At 36.8% G+C, this 16068-nt stretch overlaps 3 protein-coding genes across 4 annotated transcripts in view; 1 reads left to right on the top strand and 2 right to left on the bottom strand.

Annotated features, from left to right (window-relative positions):
• fbxl15 (F-box and leucine rich repeat protein 15) overlaps positions 1 to 16068 on the top strand; it is an 80121-nt gene extending 64053 nt beyond the window's left edge. The window contains exons 3-6 of the mRNA XM_039665402.2: positions 12614 to 12778; positions 13513 to 13672; positions 15074 to 15576; positions 15862 to 16068. Coding sequence (XP_039521336.2) covers positions 12702 to 12778; positions 13513 to 13672; positions 15074 to 15576; positions 15862 to 16051 — 930 coding nt within the window. The 5' untranslated portion in view covers positions 12614 to 12701 and the 3' untranslated portion in view covers positions 16052 to 16068. The remainder of the gene's footprint in view (positions 1 to 12613; positions 12779 to 13512; positions 13673 to 15073; positions 15577 to 15861) is intronic.
• On the bottom strand, positions 261 to 4430 carry LOC120478170 (uncharacterized). Its single transcript, XM_089122387.1, has 4 exons — positions 4246 to 4430; positions 2934 to 2992; positions 2241 to 2368; positions 261 to 1421 (listed from the first exon to the last, which is right to left on the bottom strand). The coding sequence occupies exons 1-4, from the start codon at positions 4404 to 4406 to the stop codon at positions 1119 to 1121; spliced, it is 651 nt and encodes a 216-aa protein (XP_088978513.1). The 5' UTR covers positions 4407 to 4430; the 3' UTR covers positions 261 to 1118.
• Positions 6719 to 12247, bottom strand: gpx9 (glutathione peroxidase 9). 2 transcript variants are annotated; one of them, XM_039665416.2, is made up of 5 exons: positions 11879 to 12247; positions 10998 to 11091; positions 9868 to 9998; positions 7905 to 8035; positions 6719 to 7749 (listed from the first exon to the last, which is right to left on the bottom strand). In XM_039665416.2, exons 2-5 carry the CDS (start codon positions 11080 to 11082, stop codon positions 7674 to 7676), a joined length of 423 nt encoding a protein of 140 aa, XP_039521350.2. In that variant the 5' UTR covers positions 11083 to 11091; positions 11879 to 12247; the 3' UTR covers positions 6719 to 7673. The 2 variants fall into 2 exon arrangements, with proteins under 2 accessions (XP_039521350.2, XP_088978514.1); XM_089122388.1 differs by lacking the exon at positions 11879 to 12247 and having other exon boundaries at positions 10998 to 11374.

Here is a 16068-nt window from a genome sequence, read left to right as displayed (position 1 = left end):
GGTTAAAAACAACCCAATTTGGGTTATTTGGTAACCCAGCGCTGGGTAAATATTGGACAGAACACATGCTGGGTTATTTTGACCCAGCAGGTTGGGTTTTATAGATTAACCCATTTGCTGGGTTGTTTTTTTTTATCAGTGCTGGGTCAAACAGCCCCATGTTACAGGTTAATTTTAGATACTAAAAATTCTAATAATAAAAATAATATTAATAATAATAATAATAACACTACTGTTGATGATTCAATTAAAGTGTTTATTCCAGAAAATTAATATAATCATAAATACATTCATGTTTAATCAACAATTAGTCATTTGCAGCATAAACAAAGGCCCACAAAAATCATTTGTGCTAAAATGTTGGTATGTTAAAAGATTATAAAATGGTAAGATTCTCAAAATTCAAAACAAACAATATACATTGCAATCATTTAGTCCTGTGTAGCAAAATAAAAACTTTAGTAACTGTAAAAGAGCCTATAGCTAAATATTCTCTCCTCTTCACATAAGTACATTCATTTAAATAAGCAATCAATTAGTCCTGAGCATCAAAAATGGAAATGGGAGACACATAAAAATTGTATAAACTGTGCAAAATAGCTAAAGATTCTCTTCACAAAAAATTACACTGAAATAAAACATATTTACAGACTTGAAATTCATTTAAATAAAGAATCAATTAGTCCTGTGCATCAAAAATGGAAATGGGAGACACAAAAACTGCGTATAAACTGTGCAAAATAGCTAGATTCTCTTCACAAAAAAATTACAATAAAAAACCCATAAGTACATTGTAATTAATTTAAATAAGCAATCAATTAGTCCTGTGCAGCAAAAATAGGAGGCACATACAAACTCTGCATATAAACTGTAAATTAGCTAAAGATTCTTTTCACAAAAAATTACAATGAAATAAAACCTATTTACATACTTGAAATTCATTTAAATAAGCAATCAATTAGTCCTGTGCAGCAAAAATGGGAGACATGTGAAAACGGTATACTTGAAGGATTTAAGATTAAAGATTAATAAATAGCTAAAGGATCTCTTCACAAAAATGTAAAACAAAAATGAAAGAAAAATGTACAGATAAATAGCTCATTTAGTCATTTAATCATTTAGTCCTCTGCAGCAAAAATGGAGGCCCGCAAAAACCGTATGCTTGAATTTTCTGTCCCAGGCATTCCATACACTACTTGCTGCAAAAATTCCCAAACAGGGGCACATTGTTTCGGATAGTGAATGTCAAAGCAATAAAATGCCTTGAAACAAAGATCCACAGCCTTGAGGAGAGTCACCTGTTCCAGAGCTTCCCCATTCACCACCACAAAAAACTGTCCCGCAATTCCAAGCTCCAAGACAAAGGGGAAGGGTTTCGCTTCTTTCTGCCTTTCCAGGTAAAGCACCATGTTGGTTCCAGACTAAATGAGGGAATGACAATATCAGACACAGATAATTCTTTAAAAGTGTGTCTTAGGTTTTCATAAGAGCATTCTTAGTTAAATAACGTCTTAAATTAAAGGGATAGTTCACCCAAAAATGAAAATTAAGTCATTAATTACTCACCCCCATGCTGTACCAACCCCGTAAGACCTTCGTTCATCTTCGGAACACAAATGAAGATATTTTGGATTAAATTTGAGAGCTGGATTACTGCTACGTACATAGGCTCCCTAAGGGATTAAAACTTGACGCCCCAGAAAGTCATTGAAGAAAATGCTTGTGGGCCTGAGACGAGAGTTCAAGAGATTTCCACAGCGCATGTGCGAGAACTGAACAAGAAGTAGTAGAAGAAGAACGTCCTCTTCTCAGTTCTCGCGCATGCGTCGTGGAAATCTCTTGAACTCTCGTCTCAGGCCCACAAGGAAGAAAAGGAATAGTCGAATAAAGTCACTGTAGTCACATGGAATATTTAAACATTTTCTTCAATGACTTTCTGGGCCGTCAAGTTTCAATACCTTAGGCAGTCTATGGAGGAGTGATATATCTTCATTTTTTATCTTCAAAAATATCTTCATGTGTGTTCCGAAGATGAACGAAGGTCTTACGGGGTTGGTACAGCATGGGGGTGAATAATTAATGACTTAATTTTCATTTTTGGGTGAACTATCCCTTTAACTTGAAGAGTTGTGAGAAAATGAAACGCGTGTCAGATCCAAGCAGCAATAACCATGATCACGATTAAAACGATTTATCGTGCAGCCCTACAAACAGGTGTAAAGAAATGTTGTTTTACTTACAGGTTGTACATCAATGAATGAGGTTCTTGCCTCTTGAATAGTTGGCCGAAAGGTTTTGTGGCCAATCTTGTACACAGGTGGGGGAAGAATGACAGGCAAGGTTTTAAGTGCTAGTATGCCTTTCGAATCTAAGTAGAGATAAAAGGCAAATTAGAACTTGTTAATTCATCACCTTTCAAATTAAGCAAAGTGCATTTAAGCAACTAAGGTCAACTTAGAATGACTGAAATTAGCTTAAATATGTAACCGTTAAACATGTACTCTGGTAATCTGAAAACATTTAGTGTTATTAAAAGGATAGTTCACCTTCAAATTGCTAAATTTACTAGCCTCATGTCAAATTTACTCACCTCATTTAGTCACCCTCATGTTGTTCCAAACCTGTACAAGTTTCTTTCTTTTGCTGAACACAAAAATACATTTTAAAGAATGACAGTAATCAGACAGTTGACGGTAGCCATTGACTTCCATAATAGGAAAAAAGTACTAGGCTATAAAAGTCAATGGCTACGGTTAACTGTTTTGTTACCAACATTCTTCAAAATATCTTCTTTTGTGTTCAGGAGAAGAAAGTCATTCAGGTTTGTAATAACATAAGGGTGAGTAAATGGCTGGCACTGGATGCAACTGTGAAAAAAGATTACCAACAAAGAAAGAGAATTTGAAATTCAAAATTGTTCATCACATATTTACCAGCAAATTTTTCAATGAGGCACTCAAGATTCCAGTTGATTGAACAAAACTGTCCATTGCTGTAAAAGAACAGAAGGAAACATCATATTAGTAATATCTTTACAGTTAGCTGGATAATTCAAAAATATTTTATAAAATCACCTGTAGATATTTCATAGAATATGTTTTATTCATTCCAATGTATTAGTCTGTTTGTAAAAATAATAAATAATAAATAAATGTTGTTAATGTTTATTTTTCCTGGCAGTTGTTAAAAAATTCATGATTTAATGATCATCATAATTATTTTAATTATTGTATACCAAATTGCATGACACACCAAAATAATAAATTGTATTAATACATAATGGTTTCTCCTAAGGTTTTTTTTCTCTCTCCATTCTGTCACCTGATGGAGTTTTGGGTTCCTTGCCACTGTTGCCTCTGGCTTGCTTAGTTGGGGGCACGTAATATTATTAATATTGTTAATATTTACTTTTTTTCAGAGCAACAATTGAACCAAATTGAACTACAGTAACTATTTCATAATTTATTATCTTTACACAGTTTTCGAATGGAACTGAAGCAACACTGAACTGACTTTAGCTGAACAATTACAGTTTTTGATGAGAATTGTACTGAGGTGGACGATGACCTCACTGTTTTCTGCAGGGCTGCTTTATAGCCGAATTGAAAGGCTGGTTCACACGGGACGATTTTAAAATTGTCGGCCGATTTTCCCAACCTGAGAGACCCCACACACAGCGATAAAAAATCACGGGTTTAATGGTTTTGGTCGTACCGTGTGTGGTGCGCAGCCACACGGCAAAATCAACACATCACACACGAACCGATTTGACTCCCGAGCATTCCTAGGTCATACTGCAACATAATAAAATATTTATGTAAAGCTACCTTTCGAAAATGACGAACAATAACAGATAAATAGTAGCCTTATAGCTTCTTTAGCATATGCAGCCACTAGCCAGTGACGTTAACTGCATCCAACACCGCCGAGTCAGTTTCAAGTGCTAACGTTACAAGAAACCCGCAAAATTTCTGGAGATAAAACACCAACAACTGTATTTAGACATCGTGACCGTGTTATAAGTGGAATAATTGATGACAGACCGTGTAAAAATAATGAATGTTATGTCTGTGTTATGTTAGCCTAACGGTCGCTAGTTCGACAGACACAAAAAACAGAGGATTCGTGTAATATAAGGGTCCGTCGTCAATAATTCATAGATAATTTCAACATAATTTCTTATTGACTTTCTGACTTCGTTGACTAATAACGTTAGGATAATTTTAATAAAACACTGTTACTCACCTTAAGCTCGCTCCTGCTTGAACCTCCCCTCCTGTTGACGTTGATTCAGTGTGTGAGGACAAAAGCGCGCGTAGAGGTGAGCGCTGGGTCAAAAGTTTCCAAAACAAACCCAAATGCTGGGTCATTGTCAGCTGATTACAGAGAAAATAACCCAGCAACATAATCAAAATGCTCAACCCAGCATATGGGTTTAAAAAATAACCCAGCATTTTTTAGAGTGTATGTTTTAGAACAAGGTGATTGATGATGTATTGATTATATTTTTGATTAAAATAATGTACAGTGTAGGCCTATCTTTGTAAATGTTCTGGGTTAGGCCTACATGCCTCATGGAGGGCATCTGGGACAAATAGCTCAAAAAGAAATTTAAATTCGTCTATCAGTTTGATAAAGTCAAAGGACATTTAAGGGGCATTGATACATAGGCTATATAACCACAATATTTAGCATATGTTTAACGTGATGACTTTGAGGCCATAAAATCTGAGATTTTTTTACAACTCAAATAACATATTTTGTTCAGAATAAGGAATAGAGAATAATAAGAAAATTAGTGCTTTTGCTTTTAAACTCTCCAAAATATCTTGCCCCATAGACTTCCATTGAAAGTACTATAACTGCACGTTTTTTGTTTGTGATCAACGGATCAAAATGATTGTTTTAAATGTATAAAAATGTACATAAATTATCATATGCATATTATAATTTGAATGTTGCTCCAATTATTGTTTGTGATTACAATCTCTCTCTCTCTCGTGTTCTCACTCACTGCACAGCAACAGTTTAGCCCTAATGAACCATTGCCAGGTTTCAAAACCTTAATTATAAAGGCAGAAATCATGACAGCGTAGCGTACAGTACAAGTTCAGGCCCAATATTCGGAGCCATCCGACCTCACGATGGCATATGAGGCAATTACAGCCGCTTCGGTACAACCGAGATATTTCACCAACGAGAACAGTTACATTAAATGCACTTCCACACATTTCCCTGCCAGAAACATGCAAATGCTCGTGTACTGACAGCAGAAACATCTAAAACATGTGCTGTAGTGAGCAGGTCATTATAAGCTGCTCAAACCCACAGTCAGATGCGATTAAGAGAGCAGGAAATCAGCGTCTGTCTCTGTGGAGAGAAACAGGCCGTGCAAAGCCAAGACATTTCATGTTTAAATGAAGTCTGTGCATGAACAAACTTACCTAACTGGATTTTACAGTCTATAATTAATCGAACGGGTGTATTATATACACGAGCTACTTTCTGTTATGATTTGTGAGCTATGTGCATCAGCGTCTGCTTAAATGAATCTTTTTTAGTGTCTTTAAATCAGTGCTGGAATCTGACTGTACAATACTGACATCTAGAGGAGAATACAGGTCAACACCTGCAGAAACACACCATGGATTTTATCACTTATAGGTTATATTATTAACACATCTATCTATTAGGGATGGGCAACAAAAAATAAATCGCATCCAAAATAAAAGTTTGTTTTTACATAATATATGTGTGTGTGGTGTGTTTAATTAATTTGTATATATAAATACCCACACATGCATGTATATATTTAAGAAAAATGTGTTATTAATATATCAAATATTTTATATTTATATATAATATTAATTGTGAATAAATATATATATATATATATATATATATATATATATATATATATATGCACATAGTTCTTAAATATATACATGCATGTGTGGGTATTTATATATACAAATTAATTATACACACTACACACACATATATTATGTAAACGTTTATTTTGGATGCGATTAATCGCGATTAATCGTTGCCCATCCCTACTATCTATCATCCATCCATCCATCAATCTATATATTTATTCAGAGAATCCGTTGCTAATTAAATGAACGAGTTTGGATGTGGAGGGATAACTCATAAAAATGATAAAATTCTCTTAAATATTGTAAAAAAATAATGTCAGGATGCACAAAATATGAATATGTTTTCTATATATACTCACCCATTCTCTCACTCACTCACTCACTCATTCACACAAACTCATTAAAAATATTGATATATATTTAAAATTAAAGTTTAATTTAAAACAAAACCTAAAACTTCTTGTGGGTCTCAATTTAATAATTTATTTTAGTTTCATATTATTAAACCTGAAACTTAAACCATAAAAAAATGTCGTTACTTGAAATGAAATAAACATTGACTGAAATAAAATTAAATGTATGATGCGAGCTAGTTGCCAAGGCAACATTTGTCATTTTAATTTAGTTTATGTAACTTGATGTACAAATAACAAAAATAAAAATGAATAAACTCTATATAGATTTAAAAAAAAAAAAGAAAATTACCAACACTTTAACTAAAATTAAAAGGAAATAATTCCAAATTTGAATAAAAATTGTGTTCATATTTCAATGATTCTAAAATAGAGTTGATTTAAAAATCTCTCTTTCAGCATCCTAATAAATCAACGGGAGACCTGTAGAGTTGAAAGCGTCTTTACTGTTGTCATGGTAACAGTGACATCAGTGAGGCGTTCTCGGGTCAGGAGGAGATCTGAGTGAATGCACAAGATCAGATCTCCTCTTCCCGCTTCAGATCCAGCTCAGCTGCCGGACGGCATTTCCTGAGGGATCGTCACTGTGCCGCCTCACAATCACAACACAAACCCCGACCCAAACCCGTCCTGGTGAACAGCGCTTCTCAGTCAGAACCCGAACCCATCCTGGTGAACAGGTTTCGGGTTCTGTGCGGAATTTAGATCCATTTGATGAGACTGGATGTGTAACAATGAATCTCATGAAACCAAAAAATTACATTCCAGCTCATTTTTCACCCCCCAAAAACTAAAGAAAATAATTTTTAATTTTAAAAAGAAAATTAAGCCTATTTTAAGACTATTACTTTTTACACACATCCTGTTCTGTAAAAATGATATGATCAATAAGTTATGACAACATACTTTTTTTACATTGCTTTAACTCATCAAAATAAGTTAAGTAATTTTCAACTTTATTTAAAATTACAACTCCTTTTTTAAGTCAATTTAATGTAATGTCAGTTGATTTTACTTAAATGTCAAGTTGATTGTACTTAAAAACTTTTATTAGTGTGCCAAATGGTTATTCAATTCAGTTTTTTTTATTAAACGGCATAAATTAAAGACATTATAACCATGATAAAGTATCCATTTTTTTTTTTTTTTTACCATTTTCAGTAATTGATCATTTTTTGGATTTACAATAATGAGAGTTTGGGAGGGAAATGTTCTTAATAAGATATTAAAATAAAAACTGATTTTGAAGTGAAATACGTTCTTGACATTTTCATGAGATTGACATCTAGAAGTGTGAATGGATCTAGGTAAGTGAAGATGTTGAACAGACAGTGGCCGTGGCTGAGCTGGAATCATAATCAGAGAGCTGGTTATGAATGTGTTATGATGAATGTCTTCCCCGCAGAAGCGCAGTAATGTCCCGATCCACCTCTTCAAAAGGACAGTGAAGATCGTACCTGAAATAGACAATTCAGATGATTCTGTATTTGTTCATATTAAATTGCTTTGTGAAATACTTGATCCTGATTGGTCAGTTTCATGTCTCTCGTAATACACACTCTTTTATTTTGGACATGCAAATCACACTGAGTTTGCGAGCGCATCTCGGTACCGTTTGTAAGGAACCCCGTCTGCAGTGATGAGGAACTTCTCGAAGTTCCACCGGATGTCGTTGACTTTAATGGGGGACCAGTAGAGCTTCCTGATGTCTCCGATCACAGGGTTGACAAACGGAAGAGTTTCCTGGAAGAACAAGGTCACTGTAACTTTGCTCGAACTGAATTACTCCGGCTTAACCTGCAACAGTAGTTTATGAATTTCCGGACATTCGGACTTTTCAGTTTGGTCCGAATCAAAATTACAGGTGTGAAACCACGGTCCGGACTAAAGAAATGAAATTTGGTCCGATGAAAAGAGGTAGTCTCGGTCTGGATCAAACTGAAAAAAGGTTTGGTTCGTTTCTAGAGTGAACGCATTTCTGTATGGTTCGGACTTTCAGACCTTTTACAGGAAGTTCTGGCGGCTCCCAAAAAGCCGAAAAACGTACAATGCAGACACTTTCCAAATATTTGTCGAAGGCCCTGTCCCAAATGGCACACTCCGGACTTCGGTGACGTCATGTAGTGCAGGAAGAGGTAAAAACGATATAAATACTGTTGGTTTTCTCACACAAACCGCTCGTTTCGTGTCTTAGGCCATCAATGTGTACTTACGTTTACGAGTCATTAAATCATGTTTATTTTGGACATTTGGAAATGACTGACAGACAAGAACGGTTTGACCTAAAAATATCAAAATTGAAAATAATGCGGAAACAAAGACATTGGATGCCCTTGAGGCAAGCTAAAACATACCAAAAATTAATTTCAAAGTGAACTATCACTTAAATTAATTTTCTAAATGTTTAACCTCTTAACTGTCACCCCCCCTTTTTTGAAAAGACATGAAAATGCACATTTCGAACTTAAATGGTTGTAATTCAAGAATGCTTTGGAATATAGACATATGATTGGTCTTGTTTTAAAGAAGACATTTGGCAGATTTTTGTAGAAGTGAAATAAACTAAGAAAGTGAAACAGAAAAAAGTTATAGAAGTTTGAGTTTATGGAAATGTACAATGTAAAAATATTAATTATTCATATTTTACATAAAATATATATTTTCAAAACCTGGGCTACTCTAAAATGGCAGAAAGATCAAAGCCAAAAATCTGAACAAGTCAAATTTTAGGTTGATATCTCAAAAAATGAGCTTTCAGTAAGATTTTGTTTGAGCGCAGTACCAAACTTTTTCACTAGGGCACAATCAGACTCCATTACTGCCCATATAAGGGCGCCTGCATATCCATTCGTGTTTTAAGTGATATGAACCATTATTTTCACAATTTTCATACAATTTCTGAAGTAGAGAGCCTATTCAGAAGTAGTATGGGAAGTTTGACAGATTTTGATATAAATTTGAACCTCTAAGAAACACATACAAAGAACACGCATGTAAGTCATAGCTAGCTGACACGTCACAAATGGTGAATTTATTATTTTTTTCTTGATATTTCAAACTTTTCAGACCTTTTTTTTCCAAAATAATTGAATGGATTCTATCTTTTGAACTTTTGGCATGAAAACAAACTGAGGTATCTACCATTTTTTCATGATTTTTCATGTTTACTGCTATTTTAAAATAAAGGTCTGAACACGCCTTATGAGTATGAAAATATTCTTGTTTTATATTGATAAATTATGGCTCCTCTGTAATATATTTTGAAAATCAGTCACCAAATATGGAAACTAGAGATTGTAAGCTTTCAAATGATATATAGTTTGTCAATATTATTTAAGGTATTTAGTAAGATATTATTGTTTTAAAAATATAGTGGCAAAGTGTAGGCTGAATAGATGAGATTCAGGAACCCTCTCAGATCTACTGATAAACTCATTTATGTGACTGTTTTGTTGGATAAAAAAAAAAAACATTTAAAATGAGAAATTGTGGGGAAGAAATGTCTATAATTGTGATGAAATTCATGTCAAAAAAGTCTTATTCCCGATACGCTGCAGAGTTGAGTGAGCTGATACCTTCAGGAAGGCGTATAGAGGGTGTTCATCTGCGCCGTTCACCTCAATCCTGCTGAACACGGGGAACTGTGGGAGGAAACCTGCTCCTGGTCTCACATACTGCAGGACGTTCAGGATCTCATGGTTCTCCTCTGGGAAGAGCAAAGGGAAAATGAACCTAAACTTCAAAACAGTGTTGAATTTAAAAAGGATTATCTTTCAGGTCTTTCAACTAGGTCGTTTTGAGCCCGTTCTCATCCCAAAGCGCCATATAGACCATTTCACAAGATGTAAACAACACTGGTCCAGAAGCACTTCCTGTTTCAGTTTTTTAACACTACATAAAAGCTGGGATAAAATACAACCAACAGAACATTTAAAACTGAATCAAAAAGTTAAACAAACATCTTTAAGATGTTTTCTTTACATGTGAAATAAAGAAAACAGTTACAAACTGAAAAAGGAAGTGCTTCTGGACCAGTGTTTACATCTTGTGAAATGGTCTATAGGACGCTTTTGCAAAAGCGTAAATATCCAACGCACATGGCACCCTTTAACGTGAAATGAGACGCAGATATATTTGGGCAGACGGCGCCCCCTAGTGGTCTAACCCTTACCCTACACCATACCTAAACTTAACCATAACCGAAGGCTTTTGCAAAAGCGTTGTATATGGCGCTTTGGGATGAGAATGCGTTGTCCTTTTTATCCCGTGGGGGATACCGTGGTGTATATCATTGGTTGTATTTTGTTTGTATGAGCACACTGAAGCAAATCCCTAACAACTTGTAACGAGTTGTATGGCAATAAAGTATTGAATCCTTGAATCCTTTCTTTAATAAACATTCACTCTTAGAAGAAATGGTTCTATTTAGAACCAGAAATGGTTCCATCCCCCGCTTATATAGAACTCCAAAATGGTTCTATATACTGTAGAACCATTTATTTTTGGTAAAAGTTTCTATTGGCCAAGTATGGAACCCCAGGGTTCTATATAGAACCCAGAGGAACCCTTTTTTTAAGAGAACCTTTTAGGGGTTCCAAATACGTAGCGCTGATAGAACCTTTTATATAGAACCTTTTCTTCTAAGAGTGTTCAATGCTATTGCAGATTCTGACCGTGAACACGAGCCATGACGCGCAGGTCTTACCCGGAGCCTGAAGGCCAAACTGATTGCAGGGGAATCCAAGCACAGTGAAGTTCAGTCCTCCATACGTGTCCATGAGTGCATTCATCCTGTGATACTGCATCAGCATTGCTTTCAGTCATGATCATTTACATACATTTTCATGTGCAAACAAGTTAAATGGTTTTTGATTGACAGCTGCATCACATTCAATTAAAACATTTGATGTAAATGGTTGAAAACAATTAATGTATATTATAATAGTCTCAGAAATAAAGGTAAAAGCTGTCACTGGGGCTGTACCTTTTCAAAACACACTTTTGTACTTAAAGGGTGCATATTGGTACCTTAATGGTCCATATTAGCACCTAAAAAGTACACTTTTGTGCCTTTTAGGAACTAATATGTTCATAATATGTGCTAATACCATTAAAGGAGTAGTTCACTTTTGAAAAAACTTTTGCTGATAATTTGCTTTAAACAAATGCAGATGATGAATAAGGGTCTTATCAAGCGAAACAATCACTCAATTAATACATAAATAGCAGAGTTTAAGTTTTATAAGCTCAAATGCTCGCCTTGCTCTGTTCTGTAATGCGCGTTCGTGACTCTCCTGTTTATCAAAATGAACAAATCTTTTTCCGAGTCATTTGATTCATTCTACTTACATTTACGAGTCATTAAATCATGTTTAATTTGGACTTCTCTGTGCATGCTCTTTGAGGTGGTGACCATAGACCTCCATTATATGACTGACAGACAAGAACGGTTTGACCTAAAAATGTCAAAATTGAAAGTACTGTGGAAACAAAGACACATACGTCTTGGATGCCCTTGAGGTAAGATAAAACATATCAAAAATTAATGTCAAAGTGAACTATCCCTTTAAAGGAAAGCAGATGCACCTCTTCGACGGTGGACCCTCAGAAGGTCGCCACGTTCACTATGAGAAGGACTTTTCCTCTGAAGATGTCGAGTGGGGCGGCCTTTCCCTCCAGGGTCTCCATGGTGAAGTCATACACTGAATTTGCAGCCATATTTGCTGTATATTCTCAGTTCCCGTGCACTGGTGTGTATCAGTGACGGTACACACACTAACCTCTGGCTCTCGGCTGCGTTTCATTCAGAGCTCTGGATCTCTTGGCTCAGCAGAGGTTCTGCATGAATGACTCTTTTGTTTTGAGCTCTTCCTGTGTGTTTTTTTTGTCCCAGGTTTGCAAAGGCATGCTAACCCTGATGGTCATGTGATGTTCTCATTTCAAAGGCCAGGTGATTGTAAGTGTCATTGACCAACAGAAGTCGCAGCATCAGCTGATCAATCAGGTTTAGGCTATTTATGTTTCTTTGTGTCTTATAGAACACTTAAAAAATAATATAAATGACTCCCATATAAATAAAGCGAACAAAATGCATGCATTTACTGAAGGTTGTTGGTAGCCAATCATATAAATTGCTTATTTTTATAGTAGCCTAATTTATCTCATGTGGATGTTTGAAGACCTGTCGCTTGGTTTGGTACTTGGCTATCTAAAGATGTCCTTCTTGTGTATCTGTCTGTTTGACTGTCTTTCGATCGGTCTATATATTATTTTATGTCCGTGAACTTTATGTATTTAAGATGCATGACGCTGCTCTTCCAGGTCGTTAGATGGCAGCAGTGAGTCACCGTTGAATCCGCATCAGCCTGTGCAGAAGAACCCGGAGGAGCCGGTCAGCTGTTTATCAATCATGATAAATAATGTGCGTGGATCAACGGACAGTATCAGCATGGATCAAAAACATGACGAACGCATGCAAAGCCACAGGTATAGGTTATAAAGAGTGATCCAGGTGTGCGTGGATTTGGAGAAACACGTACGCGCGTTCCTTTGACTAGCATGCGCACAAACAGACGTCTGCATTCAGAAATACGTCCATGCAAACAGCAGCAGAACATCTGTAACGTTACTGTCCTTATTAACATCATTTTCTATGAGTGGCTGCACTGGTTTGCACGCATGCATGTTGAAAACAGCAGACTTGTTCATATCAACATTATGTCTGTTAAACTGTTGTTTTGTGCGCGTGAATGTTGATGCGTGCTACTCTTCCTGACGTTACGAACACTGTAGTCTTCTTGGTCAACTTTTGTAACAGTATGTCTAACACAGTTTCCCATTTGTTTTGCATGCGGGCTGTATGCATTTAATATTTCGTAGCCAATATTTGGCCGTCATTAACATGGTTTTATACATCGGCAATTCAACAACGTAGGATGTTTTTATATATTCAATTCAAATCAAAATTGCTTTATTCGCATGACTTGTATTATAATATTGCCAAAGATTGGAATGCATAGACTAATTTTAAAGACATCAAAATAATAACATAATGTAATAATTATGTATAATATTATAACATAATGTAAATTTAAATGTATTAAATTCATTGGACAAATTAACAGTATATTATGGGGATAACTTTGGCCTAACTTTGAAGTGTGCAGTTGTATGTCAGTTGGTGTATTTGATTTCATAATGATCTGTGTGTGTTGTGACAGGTGTCATCTGCTGGACCTGCCCTGGGAGGATGTGTTAGTCACACACGTGTTCTGTTACCTGCCTCTGCGTCACCTGGTCAGCCTGCAGCGCGTCAGCAAGAGCTTTCGTTCGCTCATACAGGTGTACCTGGCCAACTGCCGTAAGTTTGACCCAGCGCAGGTGAGGGAAACAGTTTTAATATGGAGATTGTCCCTTCTTTATTGCAGTGGTTCCCAACCTTTTTTTTGGGAAGGTAGGGGCAGCAAACCGAAACCGAAAGGTTGGTGGTTCAATCCCCGGTTCCACCTGACCAAGTGTCGAGGAGGTGTCCATGAGCAAGACACCTAACCCCAGCTGGGTGAATGTGAGGCAATATGTAAAGCGCTTTGGTGGCCATTAGGTCCATTTACCTTTTTTTTTCTCTGAAACCCCCCTTTTCCCAAGAAAATATTTTAAATATTGTTTTCAAACAAATGGTATGTTTACAATAACCAGGTATGATTATGCACAAATAATAGCATATAATATTGAAAAAACAAAAACATCAGTAGGCCCTTTGCAATTTAAAAACGTAAGCCTAGGAGAAGCCTATATATTGGCCCTATTTGAAATGAATAAACAAATTTTCACACTGGTGTGTAGGTAAAAAAAAAAGAAAGATAGAATATTATAGGCCATTACTAAATGACTGTTGTCTGGGGCCTCAATACTTGCAAGTTATTTGCGAGGCTTTATTTTTATTTTATTTTTTATTTTTAATAATTTTTATTTTTAAAGTCCCACTTTGGCAAAAAAATGAATAGTTACTTACGAGTTACTATCTTAAAGGCCACGAGATACTCTCTTGAGGCCACAAGATAGTTATAATGAATTTTTTTGCCAAAGTGGGACTCGGGAGGGGCTCCGTACCATAGTGGTTTAGGATAAGACAAAAACACGGATTGATGGATTCATGATGAACTCGCTCATTATATAAATTTTGAACAGAAAAAGGTTAAAGGGTAACTAAACCCCTGCTCAGAGCCTGACTCCACCCACTGGCAATATTTGAAAATGCTGAAAAAGTGGGCTGACCCCAGTGGAGATAGAGGGGACGAAATAGATGCTAAAACACTCTATCCTGATCGTTTTCAATACTCACAATTCCAATTCCTGACTCCCTACAGTGGTTTTGACGACACAAGATGGTTTTTATACTGCCAAGGGCGAGCTGAAACCTGCGTACGTCACGAAGTGCGGAACATCCAATAGGAAAATTCAACTGCAGTAGCCACTGTTCAACCTGAAGAGGGCAGCACTGAGACGTTTTTACACCATATATTGTAGAAATAAAATACTTCACACACAAATGTCAAAAAAGTTACTCGAATCAATAATAAAGATAAATTCTTACAGATCATTAACTTAAAAAAGTTACTCTTTAAGGACTTTTATTTAATCCTCATTGCTCAAAACTTAAAAATATGGCGTGACCCCTACAGAGGCCCCCTTGTTGGCCGCGACCCCCCTGTTGGGAACCGATGCTATATTGTACGGTATTTCATCAAACTTGGACACTGTCCGTCCTGTGTTTCTCCTCAGACGGGGCCAAACATTCCCAAAGAAGCCTTCTGCTCCATCCTTCGCCACAATCAAGTTCTCCACCACCTCTGTGTCAGCAACTGCTCTGATTGGATCTCTGATAAAGAGCTTCTGCCTGTGATTGGTCAGAACCAGCACCTGCTGCGGGTGGACCTGCGTGGCTGTGTTCATCTGAGCCGTCACGCTCTGGTGGCGGTGTCTCTGAGCTGCCCGCGTCTCACACACCTGAGCCTGGCACACTGCGAGTGGGTGGACAGCCTGGCGCTGCGCAGCCTAGCGGATCACTGCTCGGACCTGCGCTCGCTGGACGTCACCGCCTGCCGACAGCTGAAGGACGAGGTGGTGTGTTACGTGGCGGGGAAGTGCCCGGCGCTGCGCTCGCTCTCGGTGGCGGTTAACGCTAACATCACGGACACGGCGGTCGAGGAAGTGGCCAAGAAGTGCCGAGATCTGGAGGAGCTGGACCTCACCGGGTGCCTGCGGGTGCGAAACCAAGCCGTCAGGTGTGTGTGTGTGTGTGTGTGTGCTGATGTGATTTGGGGAAACTAATTTAATTGCTTTTTATTTATTTATTTCCCTGGAAAAACAAAACAAAAAAAAACTTTTTTTTCAAAAGATTGCACAATTCGGTCAAGAATGTTGTCTTATTTATACATAATCACAATATTTTGGCCAAATCGTCTTACTTTTTCTTGTATATTTTTCTTAAATACTTGACAGGGAAATACTGAAATTGTAATATTTATTATTTTGTTTAATATGTATTAATTGTTTATTTGTGTGTTTAGGACGTTAGCCGAGTACTGCCCCAAACTGCGGTCGCTCAAAGTCAATCACTGTCACAACGTAACCGAGTCCAGTCTGGGTGTTCTGCGGCGGCGTAACGTGGAGATCGATGTGGAACCGCCCCTACAGAGGGCGCTAGTGCTTCTGCAGGACGTCGTGGGATTCGCTCCGTTTATTAACCTGCAGATTTAAAGGAGTAGTTCACTTTT

This window comes from Pimephales promelas, chromosome 17 (assembly GCF_988280905.1).
Source record: "Pimephales promelas chromosome 17, fPimPro1.hap1.1, whole genome shotgun sequence".
NCBI lineage: Eukaryota > Metazoa > Chordata > Actinopteri > Cypriniformes > Leuciscidae > Pimephales > Pimephales promelas.
This window is presented reverse-complemented; position numbering and strand designations above follow the sequence as displayed.

Coding starts and splice junctions, on each gene's coding strand:
- LOC120478170 (XM_089122387.1), bottom strand. CDS start 4,406: ATGTTGCTGGGTTATTTTCTCTGTAATCAGCTGACAATGACCCAGCAT. Junction 2,993..4,245: donor CAAGCAGGAGCGAGCTTAAG/GTGAGTAACAGT, acceptor GTTCTTTTACAG/CAATGGACAGTTTTGTTCAA. Junction 1,422..2,240: donor CATTCATTGATGTACAACCT/GTAAGTAAAACA, acceptor TCCCTCATTTAG/TCTGGAACCAACATGGTGCT.
- gpx9 (XM_089122388.1), bottom strand. CDS start 11,103: ATGCTGATGCAGTATCACAGGATGAATGCACTCATGGACACGTATGGA. Junction 9,999..10,997: donor GTTTGGCCTTCAGGCTCCGG/GTAAGACCTGCG, acceptor TGCTCTTCCCAG/AGGAGAACCATGAGATCCTG. Junction 7,750..7,904: donor GACGGGGTTCCTTACAAACG/GTACCGAGATGC, acceptor TGTCTATTTCAG/GTACGATCTTCACTGTCCTT.